The sequence below is a fragment of the Gigantopelta aegis genome, chromosome 3 (assembly GCF_016097555.1).
Source record: "Gigantopelta aegis isolate Gae_Host chromosome 3, Gae_host_genome, whole genome shotgun sequence".
NCBI lineage: Eukaryota > Metazoa > Mollusca > Gastropoda > Neomphalida > Peltospiridae > Gigantopelta > Gigantopelta aegis.
This window is the reverse complement of record NC_054701.1, coordinates 21,095,471-21,122,263: the sequence shown is the minus strand read 5'-3', so window position 1 is coordinate 21,122,263 and position 26,793 is coordinate 21,095,471. Positions and strand designations below refer to the sequence as shown.

The following is a 26,793-nucleotide window of genomic DNA, read 5'->3' as shown; positions in this document are numbered from 1 at the left end:
GAAGTACCATTCTGGAGCGTTGGTGTGCACCATACTATAGAGCACATTAATCGTATGATGAAGGTGAAAGGAGGTCTCAGTGGCATAAGCCAGCTGCAGCTTTGGAAATATTTTTGAACAGCCCCTGAAGAAGTGTATGAGATGGCAGATATTATATCTCATAAACAAATTAAACACCACGAGCTTTCAGCAGCAGTTGTTAAATGTCAGTCATATGACATGCAGAAACTGCAGGGTATTAATCAAGAGAACAACCCATTTTGTCAGGACGATAATGCTCTTGTAAACATAGTGACACGGGCGGTTACGTCAGAGGATGTCAAACAGAATATCTTAAAATCTGATGAAGCTAGGAAACAGTGCTACACTCTGTGGAGAAACGTGTGGTAGGTACAGTTAGCGTTTGAGAGAAGATGGCAAAGTTAAAACTTCGTTATTGGAAGATTGCATGCAAAAGCATAAAAGTAGATTTATCTTCCCAAGTAGCTGATTTAAAACAGAACCGATCACTGTTTGCCAGACAGCTCATTGTTGCTAGAACTCGCTGCGAGGTAAACCTTCAGGAAGCAATTGGTTTGTATGCGTTCACCTGCATTCCAAGATTTCTCTTCTCTCCAGATGGTTCTCTCCTCCCATGTCTGGATAAAAGCAAGCTTATGGCCATGTTAGAAGCATCCACAGTCTGATAATCAGCCAACTAATATACACAATAACCAGTCATATACAGAATCATTTCATTGATGGTATGGCCATAGTTGAAGAACTATCAACATTGTGTGTAACAAAATGCCAAGAATTTGCTGATCACTTCATCCGTACAGTTGCTTACAGAGCTAAGAACTACAATGCAGTGCACCTCATCTTTGACCGCTATGACGTAGAAACATATTTAAAACAAATGACAAAAAGCCATCGTTATGGTAAGACTAGGAAGGTTTGCAGGAAAGGGTAAACTGACATGCTGGAATGCTTTGCTCAAAACATGATGAAATGTTCTTGAATCTTTGAAGCAGCTTGGTAAAGAAAACGCCCCATCCGAAGATGCGTTTAGTGGACTGGAAGAGTCTGTTTGTCAGCTGTACTACCCACGCTCAAATGTAGTTGACATTGAAAAGATCAGATGGCAACTCTTCAAACAAAAAAAAAAAACAAAAAACCCTCATGCAGAGTCAGAAAATCTTCCTCCTATACTTGCTATTTTGAATTTTCATATTCAGAGAGCTCACTACCAAGCAATGGTATGGCGTAATGACTCGATAGCGAATCCAGTCATACCTTCACCTCTGGAATATGGTTGGACACTAGAAGGTGAACATTACATTCCAGTGACATCAGACTTGCCACCAGCACCCACAGCCATCTTAGAACTGGTCAAATGTGGTTGTAGTGCCAGCAAATGTGCGACATCATCGTGTTCTTGCAGGAAACACAACGTAGCATGCACATAAATATATGAATGTGAAGCGGACGATGCAGGCTGTGAGAACATTTCAAAGGAAGCTTTTCTGGATAATGGGGAATCAGATGATGATACAATTATTGACTGAATAAGGTGCAGATTATTCAGTATTACTGAGCCACAATCAAAGTAAATAGGTGATATGTTGGCTTAGAAATACTGGTTAATATTAACCTAACAATTCAATGCAAAAAGATTCATTTCGATGAAGTACATTTTTTCACAAATTTATTTATTTAGAAACATTTTGGTAACCCTATATTCAGTATCCATATGGTCTTTTTGATACTCTACTCATCATAAGCAGTCTTTGCATACCTTACATGCCTATGTTCTGATAAGTTTCTGAGACATATTTTCGCTCACATTGATGCCATAAATTAAATTTGTGTCCTGACCTTGAACTTTATTATACAACATGGCACCATATGTGTTTTTAAATCTACATGAAATTCCCACGGATTTACATATGCCCCTACAATATATGTGATATTGACGATACCGAAACAGAGAAGGGTAATAATCTCTTTATCATAAACTCTCAAGTTTAATACGTCTTTGTAATACTTTAATTCCAGTCAGCCATTACTCGATATTCAAATGGAGTTTGAATATTTGGTGCCGTGTCTTTTCAAAAGGAATATCCTTACATTAAATAAACTAGTACCTAACGTTTTTGTTTGTTTTCAGAACGCTGGGCAGCTTTCAGTGTAACATTGCTCTATTAAGCGTTTTTGTTTTATTATTATATTTTTTTGTTTTATGATTATATATATATATATATATATATATATATATATATATATATATATATATATATATATATGGTGTATAGTGTCCTGTCTGCAGGACAGTGCACATGAAATATCCATTTTTGCTATTCCATAGGAGTAACCATTGACATTGTAGAAGGTTTCCTTTCTATAGCCGTAATTAAAAAATGGCACATTTTGGCAAAATAATTGATGATTTTATGATTCTCTAACCAGTGCCTCATTTGTAGGCCACTCCCAAGGCCCGAGGAAGTTTCCTTTACTGGAGATTTCACCCTTCTTGTAGAAAGAGAACTGCCATTTCCGAGACGAGTTTACTGAATCTAAACTAGCATAGGCCAGAGCTCATTAGAATAAGTAAAGCTGTGATGACATGCACTCATGAATCACTGTCAAACAGTGATGATATCAAGTGTTATATATATATATATATTATTTTACAACAACAATACAATATACATTGCCACTGTATCATTTTCTATAGGTACTAAATAGGCATAACTAACACTATACAGTTTATCTGTTATGTTCTGAATAAGTCGTGTCAAACAGACCAAAATTTATGTCCGTCACTTCATCCGAAATACAAAAATACATCGTAAACAAATGAAAAAAACCCTACAGAAGTAAAATATCTAGAAGCCAGGTCTCAATCACAAATTTGGAACTTTTATCTACTCCCAAAAATCCACATGGACTGATATTAACACACCACCCAGTCGACCAATCATGTCAGACTGTGGTCCAGACTCATACAATATTTCGGGATATATAGACATTCATTTAAAATCAATTGCAAATAGACATGCAAGTTTTGTGAAAAACACCGAAGATCTATCAAAACTATCAAAAACAAAAATCCCCAAAGATTCATATTTTGTTACCCTTGATATTGACTCTACGTATACCAGGATAGGCATTGATGCGGGCATTGATTCGGTTAAAATAGCACTTGATAAGAACCCAGAAAGACCTGATACAAACTTTATTGAGTTGTTAGAATTAAACCTAAAAGGAAATGATTTTGGATTTGATGAAGAAATGTACCAACAAGTGTGTTGTTGTTCAATGGGTAAACGTTTTAGTAAACATTTAGCATCTATGTCGTTGAATAAGAAGAGTGTGCATTAAGGAAATCAATCAAAACTCCTCTTTTATATCTCAGATATATGGACGATATACGTATTATTTGACCACACCTAAAACAAGAAGTTTGGAACTTTTTAGAACTATTAAACAAGCAAGATGACAGTGTCAAGCCTAAGGCAACAATATCAAATAAGTTTATTCTGTTTGGATGTGACAATTTACAAAGGAATACAGTCTGAAACATCAGGTTACCTAGACAACAAAGTGTTTTGGGTTTTTTCAAACACACACACACAACTTCTCAATTGCAAGTCATTCCATACTTTTAAAGGCATTATTAAATATCGGATTATTAGATTTCACAGAAATTCGGGTAAGAAAAATTATTTCAACGAGGCTTGTTCACTTTTATTTAGTGCTTTAAAAATTCTGCACGTTTTCTAAGAAAAAAAATAATTCTGAAACTGCGAAAATAGAAAATTCTCTTATTTCAACCAGAACCTATGCACCATACAAACTTCAACATTACAACCCACCCCATACGACCACTGGGTCTTCTGCTACTTGTAACAAAACTAGATGTAGACTTCACACCTTAATTAAAACGCAGTCGATCTTCACAAGTCAGCAGACCAAATTTGTTCATCAAATATGTACAGATTAGAACTATGATTTAAAAATAAAAATGTATAATTAATCACCTGTAATTTAAGCAAAAGAATAGTATGTAGAACAAACCCAAACTAAACTGCGAATTAAAGCAGTTTGTCACAAGTATGATGATATTTGTCAACACCTCGGTTGCCAATCATTTCAATCTACCTAAACCATTCACTAGATGAAAACTTTGAAGTAATTCCAATTAAACAACTCCCGTTATGTGGTTCAAAAAATGAAACAGACCTCTTGAGACTTGAATGAGAGGCCTTCTGCACTCGTACATTACCAAAAAAAACCCCAAAACAACAACACAAAAACAAAAACAAAAGAAAAAACCCACTAAAACATTTGGAGTCAATGTCGAGTCTGATAAATCCGTAGAGAGAGACAAGACATTGGCAAAATTAACACAAAATAAAAATTTATCATTTTGCAAACTGTTATGAGAAAAAAGCCCATTACGGCTCGTCCAGTTATTGCAGACCCAAAAAATCCAAGTGTCAGAGATGTTTTAGTCTCCACCGAACTATCTGCCTAAGCCTGTTACCCTTTAACCCAGTCCATTGGCCAGCGATTTGTTTGTTTGTTTGATATCCCCTTTTCCTAATTAATTTATAAAAACAAATGAATATTATTTGGCTAATGAACAAAACATAGTACTAGCCAAACACTTCCAAAAAAAATAAAAAATGACCGGAAGACAGTTATATTTTTGATATAACAACGGTCAACTTAAAATATATTTCTAAGCCCTGATGCAAAATTAGAAATTATTAATTTTTAGAAATACATGCATGCATGAATACATACATACATACATACATACATACATACCTTTGGATTCCAAATAAATCAGTATTTTGGGCTGGGACATTGAACTAATTATTTAAAAATACATATTTCAAGTAATGTCATATAACATAACAAAACATGTTTTAAATACATTCCTAAGTATGTATAGCAGAGATACCAATGCAGTAATATGTCTTTCTATGCATATCTGAATGGATGTGTGTGTGTGTGTCTGTGTGAGTGTGTATGTGTGTGTGTGTCTATGTGTGCGTGTGTGTTTGTATGTGTGTATCTGTGTGTGTGTGTTTGTATGTATGTTTGTATGTGTGTGTGTTTGTATGTGTGTGTTTTTGTATGTGTGCGTGTGTGTGCGTCTCTCTCTCTCTCTCTCTCTCTCCTCTCTCTCTCTCTCTCTCTCTCTGTGTGTGTGTGTGTGTGTGCATGTGTGTGTGTTTGTATGTGTGTGTGTGTGTGTATGTGTGTGTGTGTGTGTGTGTGTGTGTGTGTGTGTGTGTGTGTCGTTTTGTAATAAACTGAAATAATTCGGTTAGTTTATTAAAACTGATAAAAGTTGGAATGGGAATTTGTTGCCCATGTCCTGTTGAGCATTGACAGTGATTTTGAGATATTAATAAGCAACATAACATGGAAAATGAAGTTTATTACAAAACGGAACTTTAGCGCTATTGCTCCAAAAAAAACACTTAACGTACTTACAACACTATGGGTAATTTCCCAAGTCGGTGGATCGACAAACTAATAAAAAAATATGCCAAATGTGGCAACAGACGTGTGTAATAAAGCTGCAGTGTAGGGTCCACTATTGTGCATTAGTATTTGACATTATAACATGGAAACCGGATATAGGAGCTTTAACTGTTGGATTTCAACAAAGTTATTTTAATTAAATATCGACATTTCTTTTCGTTAATTCATATATTATACTACCGACCTATCCAGGTGTGGCATGTATTATACTACTGGCTTATCCAGGTGTGGCTTATGTTTTCAAATATCCACTCTTAAAAGAGGCATTCTTTTTGGTATATTATTTATATAATTAGAGATTAATAGCATTATCACCAAGCGTTTAAATGGTGACCACTGTAGACTATTCTTGGATAAACAGAGAATACTACATGAATAATCATAACAAAACGTTTTTAATTCCGCGTTGCTTCAAACCGTACCTTAGGAAAGAAGGAAATGTTTTATTTAACGACGCACTCAACACATTTTATTTACGGATATATGGCATCAGACATATGGTTATGGACCACACAGATTTTGAGAGGAAACCCGCTGTCGCCACTACATGGGCTATTCTTTCCGATTAGCAGCAAGGGATCTTTTATTTGCGCTTCCCACAGGCAGGATAGCACAAAGCATGGCCTTTGTTGAACCAGTTATGGATCACTGGTCGGTGCAAGTGGTATCTGGATTAAAAATCCCATGCCTCGACTGGGATCCGAACCCAGTACCTACCAGCCTGTAGACCGATGGCCTAACCACGACGCCACCGAGGCCGGTCCCCGTACCTTAGGAGCCAATATTGGCGTTGCCTGGGTAGGGGGGGGGGGGGGGGGGGGCGGGAGACTATACCTTTTCCAAGCACGCCTCTTCTTTTCTTTTCAAACCACATTATCTATGTTTGTCTGTCGCCCTATTAACAAGGGGCCGGGTCGTAGCTCAGTGGTACAGCGCTCTTTTGAAGCACGACCGATCCCCGTCGGTGGGCTATTTTTCATTCCAACTAGTGCTCCACTACTGGTGTAACAAAGGTCGTGGTATGTAATATCTTGTCTGTGGGACGGTGCATACAAAAACGCGGCATCGGGTTTTATGTCTCAATATCTGTGTGTCCGACTCCATATAACCGCAAATAAAATGTGTAGAGTGCATATTTATATAAAACATTACCTTCCTTCCCTATTGAGAGTCTCAAAAACAACGTCACAGTAGGCATATTCTGTTTTTTCTATACCGGTCACGTGATCGCTATTACGCTAATTGGATATTTCGTATTATTATGTTTGAGGTGTCTGATAGATTATGTAATCGTTTGTTCACATCAGAAGATAGAACAGCTTGAGCTTGAACTCTTTTAACATGCCCATATACCACTAATGTTTCAGGCATGTCCATCCCGGGTCCTGTCTCTGGATAGCCAGGGACTTGACTCGGGACAGAAAGTTAAGATGAGAATATGGAATATTACTTTTTAAAAAGCTACCGACAGCCAGAGCCCTGAATGTGGTTGACCCTCTATGACATTATGGTCATCCACCAATATAAAACCCTGGCTACGCCAATGGGAACAAACGTGAGGTGAATACAATTTTAAACGAAATGCAAGATAAATGATATCGAACTAACACGTGTGTTGCAACACTTTATTACAAAACGACACTCTACACACGTCCGTCTTCGCTATCAACGGATATCGTCAATAAACCTACTATTATTCGCAAGACGTAAAAGTGCAGTTATGCCTGCATTTTGATTTAGTAATCGATGTTATAACATGGTAACCTTATATAGCACCTTTAAAACTACATTCCCTGAAATATTTTATTATTTAAGAATATAGAACAGAAAATCCAATTACGTTTGGTGCATATTTGACGCCGTACTCCGCATTGGTTTCACTACGCTGGCTTATCCAGGTCAAAAACAAAGCCATGATTTTGAAAGTGGAACACTTTTGACGGGCTCGTACCGATCTCGGTTTTCATTGGCTTATCACAAGTATAGAATTCCCCAACAAGAGACCACGTGAGATTTCGCCATTTTTGAACAAATTTAACTGTCTTGATTGAGGGGTCGTCTCATATCTCCAAAACATATTTATATCCATAGAGGTATGGTACAACACCATTCCAGGGGTCGGTGAGTGGGGGATTTGCCTTGAAATTTTGACAGTGGCCAGCTGTTGGCATACGAGTTACATGTAAGGGGGTGTTACTAATTACGTAACGCTCTAGGGGTAGAGGAAGAGGCTACTGTGTTCGATTTACGTAACATTTTTCAAGACTATATGTTATTTTTTATTCATTACTTAGACCTAAACAGGCGGTTTTTTGAAATGCGCGTTCAGTCTAGGATCGATCCCCATCGGTGGGTATACAAAAAGACCATGGTATGTGATATCATGTCTGTGGGATGGTACATATAAACAATCCCTTGCTAAAAAAAAGTGTAGCGGGTTTCCAAGGCGCGCGTGCAGGGATTTCAGCGGGGTTGGGGTTATAGACTGTGTTAAGCGAAGTTTATGGGGGGCTATGCTCCCCCATAAAATACATTTCAATTTTTTTTAAGCTTGGGCAAGTAAGGGTTTCGACCTCCAATACCCTCCCCCTGCACATGCACCCGATTCCTCTCTAAATTATATGTCAAAATTACCAAATGTTAGACATCCAACAGCAGATGGAAGGAAGGATAGGATATGTTTTATTTAACGACGCACTCAACACATTTTATTTACGGTTGTATGGGGTCGGATGATTATTACATCAATATGCTTTATCTTTGATGCCGTTAAATCCCCCCCACCCCCCCCCCCCCCCCCCCCCCCCCCCCCCCCCCCCCCCCCCCCCCCCCCCCCCCCCCCCCCCCCCCCCCCCCCCCCCCCCCCCCCCCCCCCAACTTTACCCTTTCCAAACGAAATAATATTTATTTGAATTTGTCGATTTTAACACGTAAAATTAAGAAGTGAAAACGTTCAATGTCTACTTTAGTATATTTTATTTTAAAAATATATACATGATTAATGTGTTAATGTCACGGACGGTGTTTGACTTTATTTTTATTCGTGTTTTCCTGAACTGGCTTCCAGGACTCGGGACAGGAGGCTATATAGCTTACGTAGACGGACGGTATTTTGTTACGTCATTGTGTTTGTTTCAGCGCTAAACCTATCCTTAGTGACGTCACGCCACTGTCGTTCTTCTAGTTAACGAGTCTACCGCTGCCAAATATTGTGGCGCTACGCGCGATTGTATCATTTCCCCTTTTAAAAGAAAGGCTGCGCAAATTTTAAAAGGGCACCTACATCATTCGAGGAGATGATACATTTTAGAAATGCACCTACAGCATTCAAAAGTTCACTAACACGCATTATTTATTGTGGCAATGTTTCCCAGAAGGGACGGTACGTCGCATATTGGCATATCAAAGGCCGTGGTATGTGCAGTCCTGTCTGTGGGATGGTGCATATTAAAGATCCCTTGCTACTAATGGAAAAATGTAGCTGGTTTCCTATGATTGTATTTGAAAATTACCAAATGTTTGATATCCAATAGACGATGATTAATAAAACAATGAGCTTTAGTTGTGTCGTTAAACAAAACAAACTTTTTTGTTTCTTTCTTGTTTGGTTGAGTTTCTTTTGGATTCCTAGACATAATCGTTTGCTTTTATCTGTTACCTTAACAAAAGTTGACAATTTTATAATATTTACATTAACTTATTTACACTGGCCCAAGACCCATAGAAACATAACTGAAATGTCTTGATAATATATATATTTTTTAAAAGTCGATCATACATTCGCCTGTAAACAGACCCAGTTAGAATAAGTAAGACAAATGGTATCATTTTGCGATTGGTGGGTTTTTTTTTTTTTTGAAATAAAAATAATAACAAAAACAACAACAACAACAACATAATAATAATAATAATAATAGTAATAATAGTAATAATACATACCTGTCAACTCTTCACGCATTTGGCGTGAATCTCACGCATTTGTAGCCTAACAAATATCACGCTGTCACGCAACGTTACTATAATATCACGCTTTTTCTAAAAATAAAAATATTTTATAATCGTGGTTTATATTTTAGAGCTGAATGGAATTATATACTGATTATGCAGGGTCTCTGAATTCGTTACCTATTAATAATGATGCAGGATATCGGTTCAATACCAATAATGACTCGCGGGTGGACCGGCCTCGGTGGCGTCGTGGTTAGGCCATCGGTCTACAGGCTGGTAGGTACTGGGTTTGGATCCCAGTCGAGGTATGGGATTTTTAATCCAGATACCGACTCCAAACCCTGAGTGAGTGCTCCGCAAGGCTCAATGGGTAGGTGTAAACCACTTGCACCGACCAGTGATCCATAACTGGTTCAACAAAGGCCAAGGTTTGTGCTATCCTGCCTGTGGGATGTCTGACGCCATATAACCGTAAATAAAATGTGTTGAGTGCGTCGTTAAATAAAACATTTCTTTCTTTCACTCGCGGGTGCTACCGATGACCGACTTGTATGGTTTAACATTAACCGTATTAATTAGTAAAAGTTGCACTCGCTCGATTTTTTTTTTTTTTTTTTTTTTTTTTGAAAAAATTCTCCTTGAACCTGACCAAGAACTTACAGTCCCTGGACCCTGACTTCTAACTTTCTCACGCCTAAGAATTACCACAGGTTGACAGTTCTGATTAATGATAGTTATTATTATTGATAAAATATTCACATGATTAAAAACATTGGTAAATCAATAAATTCAGACAAACACAGACAGATAGAGATAAACGGACAGACGGATACATGGATTGTCAAAACAAAAAAAACAAACCACCGGGGGAAAACTAATAAAGTATGTTTTATTCTGAGAAATTGACGACGACGATGATGATGATGATGATATAAAGAAAAACAAAGAAAAAATATTAATGTTATAACTTTTGTTTTGCTATCAGTTCATTTAAAAGTCAAGAAACAAGCAAGAATATATTTTAAAGCGACATTCCTGAGTTTGCCGCATTGTAAGATGTTTCCGACTAATAAAATATTTTTACGATTAAACTTACATATTTAATATATTTTCTTGTTTAGAATATTAGTGTCTGTATATTCAATGTGTTTCTGGTCGTCTTAGTATTTGTAAGAAGCCCAAACTGGATTTTGTCTTCAAATAATTTCGTACGTACGAAACAATGTATTTTAGGAAATAAAATGAATTATAACCTAGTACAAATAGAACAATCAGAAACACGTTTAATATACAGCCACTAATATTTTATGAAGAAAAATATATTTGATATGTAATTACAGTCGTTAAATAGTCTTTGTTAGTCGATAACATCTTAAAAATTGCAGCAAACTCAGGAATGTCCCTTTAAGAACATATGTTCGTTTCACAAGGCTGAGTATTTTGGTTTGACGTGACATAATTCATAGACATATGACAGGCACAACGAGATTCTCATAACTCCCTTCTCCGTATCTAGTTTGGGAACGTCTTATGGCCCGACTTTTGACATACTTTGATCTCCTTATACAATTTGTAGATTATACTCATTTACGCTGAACCCACTAGGGGGAAAATTCCTTACATTCCAATATTTCAAAGAATACTGGGTGTTTTTTTTCTTACACACCCATGTAAGAGATGACCCGTTGTTGATAAATGTCGTCTCCAACATAAATATTATGTTAACTTTTTGACTTTTACGACTGGTTGGACCGCGGTGATAACCCGGTCACCAGAGACACACCATCCAATAATACAAGGACATCCGGGGCCGAAATAGTTTGTTATTACCCATAATGGCAGAGGGAAGTGGGGAAAGACCCCCCCCCCCCCCCCCACATTTCTTCCCCTAGATACGTTTTGACGTCATAAACAGTGCTTCACTATTGGCGGTTGTGTTGTTTCCATGCTGGCAGTCATGTCAACAACTAACTGACGTCATCAGCTATGCGTACGTCTCTTGTTCTCGATCGAAAATCTTGCATAAAATGATAAATATTGAAAATGGGTAACAAATAGAATACCCAATTCGTTACTCAGCAATACCGTTTATCTTGCACTCATTAACTGATGTTGCCCTAACCTCGCCTTAGGCTTGGAAAGGACAACGTCAATTCACTCGTGCAAGATAAACAGTATTGCATACCTGTCAACTCTCACGCATTTGGCGCGAGTCTCACGCATTTGTAACAAACATCACGCTCTTACGCAACGTTACTATAAGCTCACGCTTTTTCTAAAAAAAAACACAATTTATAATCGTGGTTTATATTTGAGAGCTGAATGGAATTATATACTGATTATGCAGGGTCTCTGAATTCGTTACGTATTAATAATAATAGGCCTAGGCCTACAACATATCGGTTCAATAACAACAATCACTCGCAGGTGCTAGCGATGATCGACTTGTATGGAGGGGACAATTAAGGCATTTGGCCTGGTAAGCATATTCAACGATATATAATGCACATTATTGCTTAATATCAACAAGTATAATCGTATAGTTAATTAATAAAACGGTTAATTGTGACGGCTATTATATATAACGTGCGCAGCCATTTTGTACCGTCCCAGTGAATACGCCCTCTGGCGAGCTGGTGGTTACGTAATACCTAACGTGTCACGTCAGGAATTAGTCTTCGAACTGAAGAAACAAAACATACCTGATTTTTGCGGATGCATCGCAATGTTCTGTAATAATATCCATCCTAGTAAGCCAGCACCAATTATATATTATTTTTCAATACAAAATAAACCACCCCATTGTCAAAGTGTTGAAATAACTGTATTATGTTTTTTTACATAAATTAACCCACGGACTGAAACAATAATCGGAGTTTTTTCTTGGTTAATTGGTCTTTTCTTTCCGTGACCTGTACCTGTGGTTCCTGATTGGCAGGTGTATATTTAGACGGTCCCCAGACACTGTGTCTAGACACACTGAAAAGACGTGCCTCTTTTATTAAGATCACAGGGTATTGTGTGATAACAGCACGGATACCCGTCAAATCGTAATGGGCATTATCAGCCGTCCTGCTTTATTAATGTAAGTAATTCTGTGAAGCCCTTGATTAAGTAGACTTTCCCATCTAAAATCACAAATCTGACCAATTACGTCGTCCCAAAGAAAAGAAAAGTATCACTTGGGTATCGTGAGTAGTCGCTTTTGCTCGAACGTACTCTAACAACAGGCCTAATAATACATGCATTTTTTTCCTTTGGATTTTAATTTGTAGTTTTTTTTTACTATAACCCCATTTCGTTCTATTGATGCAACATGAAATATATTTAGTTAAACAGTTTATCATACTATCAAGTCAATTGTGTTGTTTTACAAGTCAGGTTGATGAAAGCGAAGCGCCTTGTCGTAAATTAGAGCATTTGTTTACACTGTGCATAGAGGAGATGGACGGAGCTGACGTCACTTCGCCTCAAGCTATACCACCGGACGTCACAAAAACGAAACAAAATGCCTGCCCCCAGTTAGCAGGAATAATCATGTTTTTTTTTATTAACTCTAAAATTACGCGTTTGTCATTTGTTAAAGTGTCAGTATCTTTCCAACACATAAGGCTATTGTTTGAGTTGACCCTACCTTTAACCGTATTAATTAGTAAAACTTGCACTCGCTCGATTTTGGACTTAAACAACAACAAAAAAACTTTGGTACTGTTGCCTCGTAGCTCGTTGAGTATTCTCTAATTCTGTGACGTGTCAGTTATAGACAAAACCACATACCAGTTGTTTTGCCACGCTATTTATTGCACAACATTATAGCGCGCGGGATTATTATATCACGATATCGTGTAACGGTCGAGTGGTATAAATCTTGCACACTATAAACAAGTGCAGAAAATAACTGGCAAAACTGGTGCAAGAACTAGAATAGGCCTATTACACTTGTGTCCGTTTGATACCATTTATCTTACAACTCGTTGTTTTAAAGTGTATCCAACTTGTTTTCACTTGTTAGATACGTTTTGTTTTTAAAATATAAAAACAACAACTCGTTGTAACATAAATGTTAGGGGAACCAGAAATATTAATGTTAATATCAACTATTATTATCAACTATTAGATCGAACATACGTTTTGGCCACAGACATCCTAGTAAAGAACGTTCAGGTCTGTTTATTAATTTTCTCTTCTTTTTTTTCAGTATATTTTCCGGGAGAGCATGACTCGACCCCCACCCCTCCACTCTAAACCTCGCTCGCCACAGTCTAGACCCAACTTCCGCTAAACCTGCTGCACACGCGTCTGTTACGGACAGTAAAACAAATGTGTGTCAGTTTACACATAGACAATGGAGGAAATGCGTGCCGTTTTAAGTGCAGGATGTGGGAAAATGTATGTCGTTTTTCTTTATACATTGGGACATTGTATTGATACAATATTTCTATAAAGAAGAAATCCCAGTAAGAATAATTAGTTTATTGAACAGCAATAAAGATAACGTTTTCACTGAAGCTGGTGATTAGGTACTGCGACACAGTCTTTATACAGCTGTGGAAAACAAGTAAAACAAGTAAAACCATAAATATTATTACAAACAGTGTTACAATTCCAGTTCATTCTAGTCTCTTCTCCCCGCCATTTAACAACATAATAATACCCTACAAAGGCGGATCTGGGGGTGGGGGTGGGGGCCTTCCACCTCATGTCCCCCCCCCCCCCCCAATGGATTTTCTGGATCCGCCACTGCCCTGCGTAATCGGAGGTAATAATACTACTGACAGAATGAATCGATAATGTTCGATTACAACATTGGAATGATACAATATTAATGACAATTGTAGTCGTGACTAACAAATTATTTCATTGGTTTTCTATCTTGTTCCTTGTAAGAAACTATTTGATTGGATGGATCCAACTGTTTTATACATTACATTGCTGTTAGACACACACACACACACACACACATACACACACACACACATATTATATATACATATGTACATATATATATTATATATGCATACATACACACACACACACACACACATATATATATATATATATATATATATATATATATATATATATATATATATATATTCGGTCAACATCGGACATTTCCGTAACATCAGTTAGAAAGTTGAATTAGATACAAATTGTGAAATACATGTAAGTGCACTGAAATAAAATAAATAAATGTCAAATTCGTAATCTGTATTTACATGGATTTATTACTAAACAATTTGAATATTTCAACAATAAAAAGACCCAGCACTGTCCGCTCTCCAGAAATGTAGTCGTGTTCAAAGTAACGCCTGTTTGAGCACTAACTGTTTGACTGGTATCACGGTTCATCTCACACGAGCTGCACTTTAAAAAATCATTACCCTTACCCGCTTAACAAAGAACATGACAAGGATGGTAACTATAGGATTGAATAGCTATTGTTGTGGTTCCGCGATTCGTCTATGAGCGTGTCGTTAAATAAAACATTTCTTTCTTTCTTTCTTTCTATAGTTCGTTCAGCCTAAATAATTAATCCGAAGGTTGTAATAACCAACTGCGCAAGCGCAGCGATTGTTAGTCCTCTTTAATGGTTTACGATTTGATATTTGATGGATCACCAGTTTGACGGAAATATAGCTAATAACACAGATCATTTAGTTCGAGCGAAGGCCTGGAAGGGTCGACATACCGCAACGCTCGAACCAAAAACGAAATCCCTTATATTAACTGCTGTTGAGTCGAACACGTCCAGGGTCGACTATAAGCCTTAATTATCGGTCACATCTGTGTTATTGCCATTTATTTATTTTATTTCAGTGCACTTACACGTATTACACAATTTGTATCTAATTCAGCTTTCTAACTGATGTTACGGAAATGTCCGATGTTGACCGAATGGTTCGGTCGAACTACACGATGGGTCGAACACTTTCTGGAGCACCGACGGGGTTCAAACCTACGGGATTCATATATATATATATATATATATATATATATATATATATATATATATATATATATACATACACACACAGAGACATATATACATACATACATACATATAGAACCATGAATATGAAGCTCATTAGAATGGTAGGTTTTTCTGCACCCCAACCATATCCTCATACAAACTTACCTTTTCAAACCATTTTCTAAATTCTGCTTTTGTTACACTCCCATCGTGGTTAGCTATAAAACATGTAATAAATAATAAGTGTTGGGAATCGGTAGGAATTTCACCATCGATCATTGCATATATTCGGTCGGGGAATCAACCGATCACATTTCGATTATACGATCGGTTAGCATTACAGGAACACAAAATGAATTTGAATCATAAGGTAGAAGGCCACAGTTATTCATTTGAGACTGATGCATGCCAGCCCCTGGCATCCTAAATGTCCACCTATGGTTTAAAAATAAAGAAAGATACAAGTATTTTTAGTCTTCCGGAAATTACAAAAACGGGTCATAAATATAAAGGGACATCATTTAATATTTTTAGTTAATTGTCTGTGTTACTTTCATCATAATGTGTCCAAAATTAATGATTTTGGTGCATTTTTGACATTGTTCACAACCATAGAAACCACACCCAAGCAGGAGTTGGCGGATACCACACGTGTATTTATTAATGGAAACTTTTCTCATTAAACCTTACAAAAACAATAAAGGTTTAGCTATTCAATTGTATAACAAAATGAGCTTGTTTGAAAATTACCCCCACTTTTGTCACAAGAAAAAACCGGTGTATGAATACCAAGCGTCGTTACAGCTAAACTGTTTGCACTGCTGGTGAAAAAAACAATTTTCTTTAAAAAAAAAATAATAATAAAAAAAAAAAAAATCCTTGGCTATCACTAAGCTTAAGAATTTACTTCCTATTGCAAATAATTAGCATTCAAACTTGGATCTATGCAAAACCAATCAGCGAACTCTTTGCTGCTACCAAAGGGTCATGTACCTTTTTGTCGGTATCTATGTAACCAGGTGGAATTTTAGTGATTTTAAGCTACTGCACTGCACTGTACACAAACATACATGCATTGAGTTTTAATCAGTGGGTTCACACTTTGGATCAGTAACTGTAGCTTGGGATGGTATTTGACTGTTGACCACTGACCTGTGACACCGACCACGGCTCTGCAATTGGCTAATTTGGCTAAGCCAACTGGTGACTAATTACTATTTTTAAAATCTCACCTGGCAAGAAGACATGTTTTTCCTTCTCTTAAAGTTCGCCATCTTTGAAATCCTGAGGTTAGTTTTCTTTATCTTTTCTTATTTGTACTTCTTTATACTAATATGCATAAAGTCAAACATCATTAAGAAGTAATTGTAGTTTTGTAAATTATAGTTAGTATTAAATATAAATCGGTGAAGGATTAGACATAAACATTATTTAGTTTAGAAGTAATGCTAGCTTATTTAATAGTTGGATTATACATGTAATTATATCTAAGATGTATATAGGTGTAATAATTAAAGTATAATTATAATAAACCTTGTGGTAGCTTAATGCTTAATAATTAATAGTATTCGTTTAACATGTCGATAAGAAATAGAAAATGCCTGTATTTGTATATACATGTATTATGTATGCTATGTAACAGTTGTGATCCATGTTTTAGTATTACTTTATTTGTTTTATAGTTAACTGATCAAGACCTTCACTCTCTGTGTCGCCCTTACGCCCACAGCGAAAGGTAGACTATTGTTTGTTTCTTTAGGTCACGGCCCGTGCAGTATATTCACTTCTCGTGCTAATTGTGTACTGTGTAAATGTCTATTTTTCATTATATTATGAATGTAACTTAATTTAGATTATTTATTAATGTTTAGTTTTATACATTGTGAATATGTTACCATGGGTTATTTATTAATGTTAAATTAATAAATATTTAATTATATGCTTGAAGTAGCGCTTATTCAATTAGTTTATCCAATTGTGTTTTCTTTATTTTTTCTATTTTTTGTATCAACATACTGCAGAGAGTATATTTGTATAACTTAAGACTATATTTCTACAACTTTAGTATCTTTTTATGCGAATGTATGTATCATGGTGTTTTATATGTTTTAAGATTATTGTTATTGTTTTACAGGGTTTTGTCATAGACTACCCTCAATAAAGGACCCTTTCACATTGCTTTCGTCTGTTGTTGGCGATTAGTAATTGTAACATCTACACCCTATAAATCACTAATTTAAACCTAAAATAAACATTTTTTTTTTTGATATGTAGACATGAAAATAAACCCCAACTCCAACAGATTTACATCAACCTGGAGGAAAATGACAGTTAATATTTTGCCATACAATCGATTATGGATTTCTAAAATCGTTCATCACATTGTTAGAACTAAACCGATCAATCTTCGATCAGTCACTGGAACATTGCTAAAAAGAAAAAAAATGTTTGTTTTGTTTAACGAGACCATTAGAGCCATTGATTTATTAATAACCGGTTATTGGATGTCAACAATTTGGTAATTTTGACATATAGTCTTAGAGAGGAAACCCGCTACATTTTTCCATTAGTTGCACGGGATCTTTTATATACACCATCCCACAGACAGGGTAGCACATGCCACGGTCTTTGGTATGCCAGTTGTGGTGCACTGGCTAGAACGAGAAATAGCCCAATGGGTCCACCGACGGGAATCGACCCTAAACCAACCGCGCATCAAGGGGGCGCTTTACCACCGGGCTACGTTTACTAGAAAGTTACAAATATATAACAAAACAGTTGTTAAAATAAGAGAAATAGGAACACATAAGGTAACAGAACCCATCTTTCGTTGTTCTTTTCAGTACAAATTAACGTTGTTCGGTCTAGAATCGATCCCCGTCGGTGAGCCCATTGGGCTATTTATCGTTCCAGCCCGTGCACCACATCTGGTATATCAAAGGCTGTGGTATGTACTACCCTGTCTGTGAGATGGTGAATATAAAAGATCCCTTGCTAGTAATCGAAAAGAGTAGCCCATGAAGCGGCGACAGCGGGTTTCCTCTCTCAATATCTGTGTGGTTCTTAACCATATGTCTGACGCCATATAACCGTAAATAAAATGTGTTGGGTGCGTCGTTAAAAAAAACATTTCCTTCTTCTTGCTACAAATTTTTTTTTTTAAATATTACCGTATGATAATCAAAGTGTAAATATTATCGACATGTTTAGATATTATCAAACATCTATAAAGAGAATAAGGTGGATTCAGATTATTCAGATTCAGAGGTTATTTAAAGGTTGAGGTTAGGGCAATCTAGTTAAAATTAGCTCATTATTACATGTGGATCTAACACCAGCCAGTTGGAGCTCATGTCCACCAATCAAAACCTTGCACAATCCTGCCAGTGATTTAAAAACAATTTGAAAACATTCCGAATTATCCTGAGGGTATACGACATGTTTCGTGTGAATTACGAATGCCTTAAAACATGTTTTATTTTATAAAATAAATAATTTGTAATGTAAAACTGAAGACTGATTTAGTTTTAGTTTTTTTATAAATAAATAAATATTTTTTAACGTTAAATTGAAGACTGATAACCCACCTCGTACGTATTGGTATGGTTCGCTGTACTGCGGCCACTAAAATAGACTCGCCCGATATTTTTAGAATTTGTATGCTCCCAAATAACGTTATAAAAGGCGAAGTGTGATTGGTCAATATTTAAATTATTATTTACAGACGAAATGTTACCTGGACATTGGGGACTACGCAGTGCTGTTAGTTTTAAATTACTGGCAGGATTTTGCAAGTAAGGTTTTGATTAGTGGACATGAGCTCCAACTGGCTGGTGTTAGATCCACATGTAATAGTGGAGCTAATTTTAATTAGATTGAGATTAGGGTCGAGAATTCTAATATTTTATAAAAAAAATAAGGTCAAATTCAAGGTTTTAAAGGGACATTCCTGAGTTTGCTGCAGTTTTTAAGATGTTATCGACTAATAAAGTATTTCTACGATTAAACTTACACATTAAATATATTTTATTGTTTAGAATAACAGTGTCTGTATAATCAATGCATTTCTGACCGTTCTAATATTTGTACTAGGTTAAATTTCATTTTATTTCCTAAAATATGTTTTTTCGTACGTACAATCCCTGCTTGTGCTGTAACCTCACCGTGGTGCAGGGGTGTAACATTCTCTTTGAGAATGGCCAATACAGCACAAAATTGAAGTTTTGAGTAAGATTCAGTATCCGTAAAATTCTGTGATATTTGTGTTTTGCACAGTTCTTTACACTGGTTTTGTTTGTCTTCAATTTTTATATTGATGTTGATCATCACTTTATTTATTTGCATTACCATAGTTTGACACCCAATAGCCGATGTATTTGTCGTGCTGGGGTGTCGTTAAACATTCATTCATTCGTACGTACAAAATTATTTGAAGACAAAATTGAGTTTCGACTACTTACAAATATTAATTCGACCAGAAATACGTTGAATATACAGGCACCGATATTCTAAACAAGAAAATTTATTTAATATGTAAGTTTAATCGTAGAAGTATTTTATTAGTCAGAAACATCCTACAATGCAACAAACTCAGGAATGTCCCTTTAATAAAAAAAAAAATATATATATTAAGATTCATAAATCTGAATGACAGAACCGTAATACGTGATTAGGGCCGTATCACTGCACACTGCAGAGTCGAATGGGCATTTGGTAATAGTGTTTGATTCCTCGTCTAGTGTTTCGTCTATAGGAGGATAGCCACTCCCGAGGATATCCTTTAGTAGATTGCATTATTCTAGCACTGCCACAAAGAGGAATGCCACTCTCATACTAGACAACTCTATAATATCGTTTTGTAATGCAAAATACACGACTACAGTTTTAATGAACTCGTGGGTTAACAAAACCAAGTTAGCCACCACGTTATCAATACTGAACGGTAGAAAATGCTTTTAATTGTGATTTAACATATCAAATATGCGACCTAGATTAGCAAGTGCATTTACGTTTAAGGCTGCCTTTCCATTGATTGATTGATTTCAACTTATTTTCATGCTTATATCCAATTAAGGTTCAAACACGCTGTCTTGGGCACACACCTCAGCTATCTGGGCTGCCTGTCCAGGACAGTGGGTTGGTTGTTAGTTTGTTAGTGGTTAGTGAGAGAGAAGAGGGTGTAGTGGCCTTACACCTACCCATTGAGCCCTTAAGAGCTCGCTCTGGGTTGGAGCCGGTACCGGGCTGCGAACCCTATACCTACCAGCCTGTAGTCCGATGGCTTAACCACTGCGCCATCGAGGCCGGTGCCTTTCCATTGGTATGGTTTTACCCGCGCGGCTATTTCTGCCGCTAAAACCCCGGTCACACTGTTAAGGATCGTCTGGCCGGATCCACGACTGATGAAAACCTCACGGATGACCCCGGATAATGGTCTATCCGCGGTCCCCTACGGATGAACCACGGTTTAACTACGGTTTTCGACGGATAAACCAAGGATTATTAAGGAATGGGGTTAGTTGACAACGGGGAGCGCTACGGGTCGCTACGGATCGCTAAGGATCGGTACAGTTTAGTACGGACAACAACGGATTGTCCATGGGCGTACATAGGAGGGGGGGGGGGGGGGTCGATGGGTTCGACCGAACCCCCCCTGAAATCGCTTTTTTTTATAATTTAATATATCTGACATTGATATCTGACATTATTATATTTACTCAACATAGAAATATATGCCCAATATCTCTGCAATCTATTTTGGAACCCCCCTTTTCAAAACTCAACATAGAAATATATGCCCAATATCTCTGCAATCTATTTTGGAACCCCCCTTTTCAAAATCCTATGTACGCCCATGTTGTCACGAATGATGCCGGATCGTATCTGCGGCTAACCCGATCCTTGAGTGTGACCGCGGCTTGAGGTCGGGGATTACTACGATTAATGACGGATAAGTACACTTTAAGTACAGTTTATTACGGATTAGAACGGATTATTACGTTCTTCTACGGATCATTAAGGATGGACTACGGTTGTTCGATCCGTGATGGATTTTTGGACATGTTCATAATGATAAACCCAACCATCATAATGAATTAAAATAATAATTCACTAAATTACGTCTACACAGTATCGGTGACGGATCCGGAAAGTTTGCAATGTGTTAATTTTGAATGATTTCAATTTCATCAATTTAAAAATTATTTATTGGGGGAAAAAAGTGATTAAAGCGAATCCGGACCCCCACAACTCCCTCCTGAATGCGCCTATATTAACACCCTTTATCCTCGTTTAATAATAATAAATTTTTTTATATAAAAGACGTACCTGTACTGTAATAACATGAAATGAAATCAAATAACTGATGTGCATGCTCACCAACTTGTTACTAACAATAATGTTTAAATTGTTCACTTTAGTAACGAAAAATAAAAATACCTTTTTTTTTTAGCAAGAATTAATGTTATTTTAGGAGGTAAACTATTGTGTTTTTAAAGCAATTTGTACGATATGGCGGGTTGGTCGGTCCCTCTTACCCACCCCTGCCTACGGACCTGTGGTAGGCACTGGTGGCAGTAAAACATAATGGGTTCCGTGTTGCATTGTTGTAGTCTATGCAATGTACTAATAAATTGTTTTATTGCCGTTTCCGATAAAACAATATATAATATTATTATGAGTGTAGGCTGCTTGGTATTAAACCCTGCATGATATCACTACATGCTTTAATACCTGATGCATGTTGCCAGCCTTTCCTTGCATGAAAGAGGCTCACGGAGAACGGTCTTTTTACTACAAATCCCAAACCATATTCCAGCTTCAAGGGAGACATATTACGAAAATACTGACGTTTTTTCGGTATAAAATTGAAGCTTACGCATTAGATTATGGAAAACACCCTGCTCCAATCTCCTCATTATTTTATGTTCCCAAAATATGTGTGTCTTTTTACACAGGCCAGTAACCAGCATTTCAAGTGGGAGGGTCCGACTAGCTATGTGCTGGGGTCTTTTGGATATGAAGTTGCATTCCATTCATTTTTGTCAGTGATGCGTGATATCATCAAAATGGCATCTAGACCTACATGTTGACCGTAACCCCACCCCCTCCTAAATACGGGCATGTTTTTGCAGGTGTTAGTTCTCGTATCCAATAGTCTGTCCCATCCTCCTACAAAAATGTTGGGGTTTTTTGTTTTGGTTTTCGTAAATAATTTGGTTTGGTTTGATGTAAGTGTTTTAGAATAGGCCTATAACAAAAGACAACAACTATTTTTGTATCATATTTAGAAAACAATCGGCTCAGAAATAAATAATTTGTAGTAAATTACATAGTATGGGGGAAAAATCGTTCACTTTGGAAAGGACTTTAAGTAGTGGTTCAAATCTCGATTTGATCAAATGTGTTTTTTACTGTAGAAGTTTTATTAGTAATGGATCTTCCTCATTTAACAATGACATGTTTCAATTTGCATATGGTCGTTTAATTAATGACGTCACATGGAAAGAACCGTGTAATAAGAACGCCTCACTGGAAACCGCACAAATGGAAAGGCAGCCTATCGAGTTGGTATTATAATGAGGGCGCCTTGGGTTCACCTCCAAACAGCATTTCTATGATCAAGTTGTTCAATGTCAAAAGAATGATATCTGTTGTTAATCAATAACAACAAAAACATATATAGATATAGTTGTATACATATACATAGTACTCGTGATTGCAGTTTTAACTATTTTCTAATAACCCCCTCACCTCGAAGAAATATCATAATTTAGGTATTATATAGTCTTTAAATAACTATAAGTAGATTTATTGTTGATACATGTACACACAATATATATATGTAGATCCTCCACGGATTCATATACACCTGTCGCATATTACACTACGATATCCGAATAATGTGTCATATCACTATATAGACATCTGTCAGGCTGACCCGAACGCCAAAGACACATCTTCTAAAGAAATTAGCACTACCGAAATCAACTGCTCTATGACCTGTAAGTAATCTTGCAAGCGGTTTTAGTTGAAAACGATGTGAGAAATGAATACTGCACTCATTTCCGTTAGCTATCATTTATCTTACAACTCTTTCTTATAACAAGGTAGTCCAATAGCTTTCGCTTGTTAGATACGTTTTGAAACAAAGATAAACGCTGTCTAATGCCCACTTATAGTATATTTTATATATTAACAAGTATGTGATTATACACTAACCGTCCATAGACCTATAAAGCGGGGTGATGTCTTCCGCACCAAATATGTTGTCATGGTTACGATCAAGATGGCGAAATAAGTATTCAGCAAATGCTGGAACATCACGAAATCGGTATTGCCAATTGTAGATGAACTCATAACGATCTATTTTCATATCGTCTGAAATTAACATTCGCAAAGGTGGTGAGAGAGAGAGAGAGAGAGAGAGAGAGAGAGAGAGAGAGAGAGAGAGAGAGAGAGAGAGAGAGAGAGAGACAGACATAGAGAAAGAACATGAAATATATACTCGTCACAAGAAGTTATGGGCTACATATATGGCGCATTCAGCCCCAAAATATTGTAAGGAATTTACTTTTCGGAACATTCTTTAGCACAGTTACACGTTAGAACTTTGCCAGAAATAACATTCGCAGCAATCATGTCTGTATTGTTGTGTAACAATCATATCAAAATTGTTATATCTATTGTTTTTGTCTTAGTATTATTATGTTAGGTCTTAGTTTTATTACATGTGGCCTAATCGACAATCCCGTGTTGAGTTATTATTCTTTCTTAACGTAGATGAACAAAGTACACATAAACACTGCATCTGAGAAGCGGCATAGCTCATTTGCTCTGCCAATGGTACTGAGTTCGTGCAGCCGTTGGTTGGCGGAATAGCTCACTTGAAGGTATCTTGCTACTTGTCTGATGAATACGCCACCATTCAGCCATATCAGGGTTTAGCCACAGTCCAAAATGCTCGCTTTACATAAAACGTACACCCTGGGTTTTTTGGGGGTTTTTTTGCCTTATCCTGACTGACAAAAAACAACAACCCCAAAGTTTAAAAAACCCACAAACAATTTTACATTTTAATTTATCTGCCACACGCTTTCTACTGGCAGTCAAACAAGCTGTGAGTAAAAAGTTGGTATACACGTAGTCACCAATGCTTTAGCCACCTGCTTTTATTATAATTATTACCTGTCACCGCCCCGGAATGTTTATATTTTGTTTTAAAGTGACATCAAAATTGATACTGGCCCTTAACTTGTCGTAACTATATAGTATATAGAGATGTAGACAGGGAGCCAGACAATGCTACGGCAGGCAAAGTGATAAGACAGATTCTTAAAGGTGTAATATCAAGCTGCATAATGCCCATACAAAATTGCAACCAAATAAATTAATTTACCAGTTTTAACGTAGGTGAACACTTCATAACGTTACGTGAAGCGGATATACCCGGCCTATCTGCTGTCATTGTGCACTTCATCTCTCTATCAGTCACAGTCAACATCAACTTGCCAGATTTTGAGGATTCACAGATTCCATAAAATTGTTACGCCGTGATAAGACAGAAATACTAGTATACACGGCGTGCAAGATAATACAATTTCGATGTTCTCGAGTTATTTATGAAAATATAATGTGTGGCATTGATTCATCTGTAGTTATTAATCACCATAAATATATAGGAAAATAAATAAATAAATAAATAAATAAATAGATATAAATAAATAGCATTTAAATCTTTGAACAATAAAACTATTTTAAGGGTAAATACTAGATGCCTACCATGTTCACCATTAACGCGAAGCGCCAATGTATCAACAAAGCATTCTTACGCGGATGCGTGTCAAACCGCGACACAAATTCAGATATGATTTCGAAGACGGTGATCTTGCCATTTCTGTCGTGGTCGGCGTAGTTGGCCACCTGGGTGACCACATGATCGGCTGTTAGTTTGTCCTGGTTGTTGTGCACGCACATTTGCTGACTAGAAGAAAAACAAAAACCCCTAGAGTGCAACCTTTCACTCTTGATTCAGACGGGTCTACCAGAGAGTAATATTACATCCCAGAGAACAGTAATTAATTATGGATTTTCTGTGTTCGTGATAATCAGACAATTACATGTTATAATAGTTACAACAGATACATCGTATGTCATTTATTAAATAATTCATACACTCACCTGTAGACGTATCCAATTAATGTCAATAAAAGTATTGGTAGCATTGTTTGTGTTTTAATCTGATTCTGAAAAACAATTAAAATGAAATAGCAGTAATAATCTACGTATGTATTATCCACATAGTTCAATATAACCGAGTTAATAATAATCATACGAATCACACGTGTAATAACAAGTGTAATGACGTAATTTTGGGAAGAGACGTCATAACATGACGTTGTTTTCTCCAGTCCTAGCTCAGACATTGTATGTGGAATATGACGTCATTTCGTCGTTTCCTTCTAGTTGTGGTTGAAACATTCTGAGACGGTTTGTTATTCATAAAAAAATAACAATAATATTATGGATAATAAAGAAATTATTACACTCGCGTGTGTGTCGTACTGATTTTACGAAACGAGTGTCAGAATTTATGTATTACACTAGCTCTCGCTCGGGCAATACAAAACTTCTGACAGTCTTTTCGTAAAATCGGTATGACACACAAGCTCGTATAATAATCTCTATATATTAAACACAAGTCAAATAATTGTTACTCTGTATGTCTTGCAAGTAGATCCACTCATTTGTTTTCAAAATCATCTTTCTCGACATTATTTAACAATAGCCAAATTTCGTCACTGAACATAACTGCTAATTTTTATTTCCAAAAGGCCAAAAATCAGGTCTTCAAACGTTCAAAAGTTGTAAAACGTTACACCCTCAAACATTGGAAGTAGATTTAATTAATCATGGTACCCGTGTTAAAACGTTACCACATATTATCCCGCTATCAAATATTCATCTTATATGCTTATCGATAAAGCACACAATTTATGACTTTATTTAGCTAATGTATTTTATTTGTAAATGCAGAACTGTACAAAAACTAAATATACAACCCAAACATTAAATATGCGTAAAATATCAATTTATATATTAATAGTTCATTAGTAAAAAGAAATTTAAATATTGATCGTTCAATAAACATAGACTGACAGACAGAGAAATAAAAATAGACGTATAATGCATATTTTAATTAAAATAATGATTATGATGCTGCTGCTACTGCTGCTACTACTGCTGCTGCTGCTGCTGCTGATGATGAATATAAAGTAAAATAATAATGTTATACTGACCCTTTATTCACAGTTCATAAACAAACCATAAAA

General features: G+C 36.4%; 2 protein-coding genes across 5 annotated transcripts in view; one reads left to right on the top strand and one right to left on the bottom strand.

Moving 5' to 3' along the window:
* The window catches only part of LOC121367682 (hydroxyproline dehydrogenase-like), a 26,252-nt gene extending 8,614 nt beyond the window's left edge, over positions 1-17,638 (top strand). Inside the window, exons 7-8 of one of the 2 annotated variants that reach the window (XR_005957419.1) lie at positions 13,688-13,878; positions 17,146-17,638. The gene's annotated coding sequence lies outside the window, so the exon portion shown is untranslated. Of the gene's footprint in view, positions 1-13,687; positions 14,441-17,145 lie in introns of those variants that run through there. The other variant, XM_041491999.1, reaches the window with a different exon arrangement.
* Positions 13,955-26,793, bottom strand: LOC121367683. 3 transcript variants are annotated; one of them, XM_041492001.1, is made up of 6 exons: positions 26,761-26,793; positions 25,643-25,707; positions 25,294-25,445; positions 23,684-23,842; positions 15,629-15,681; positions 13,955-14,034 (listed from the first exon to the last, which is right to left on the bottom strand). In XM_041492001.1, exons 2-6 carry the CDS (start codon positions 25,684-25,686, stop codon positions 13,990-13,992), a joined length of 453 nt encoding a protein of 150 aa, XP_041347935.1. In that variant the 5' UTR covers positions 25,687-25,707; positions 26,761-26,793; the 3' UTR covers positions 13,955-13,989. The 3 variants fall into 3 exon arrangements, with proteins under 3 accessions (XP_041347935.1, XP_041347936.1, XP_041347934.1); XM_041492002.1 differs by lacking the exon at positions 23,684-23,842 and having other exon boundaries at positions 13,990-14,034; XM_041492000.1 differs by lacking the exon at positions 13,955-14,034 and having other exon boundaries at positions 15,492-15,681.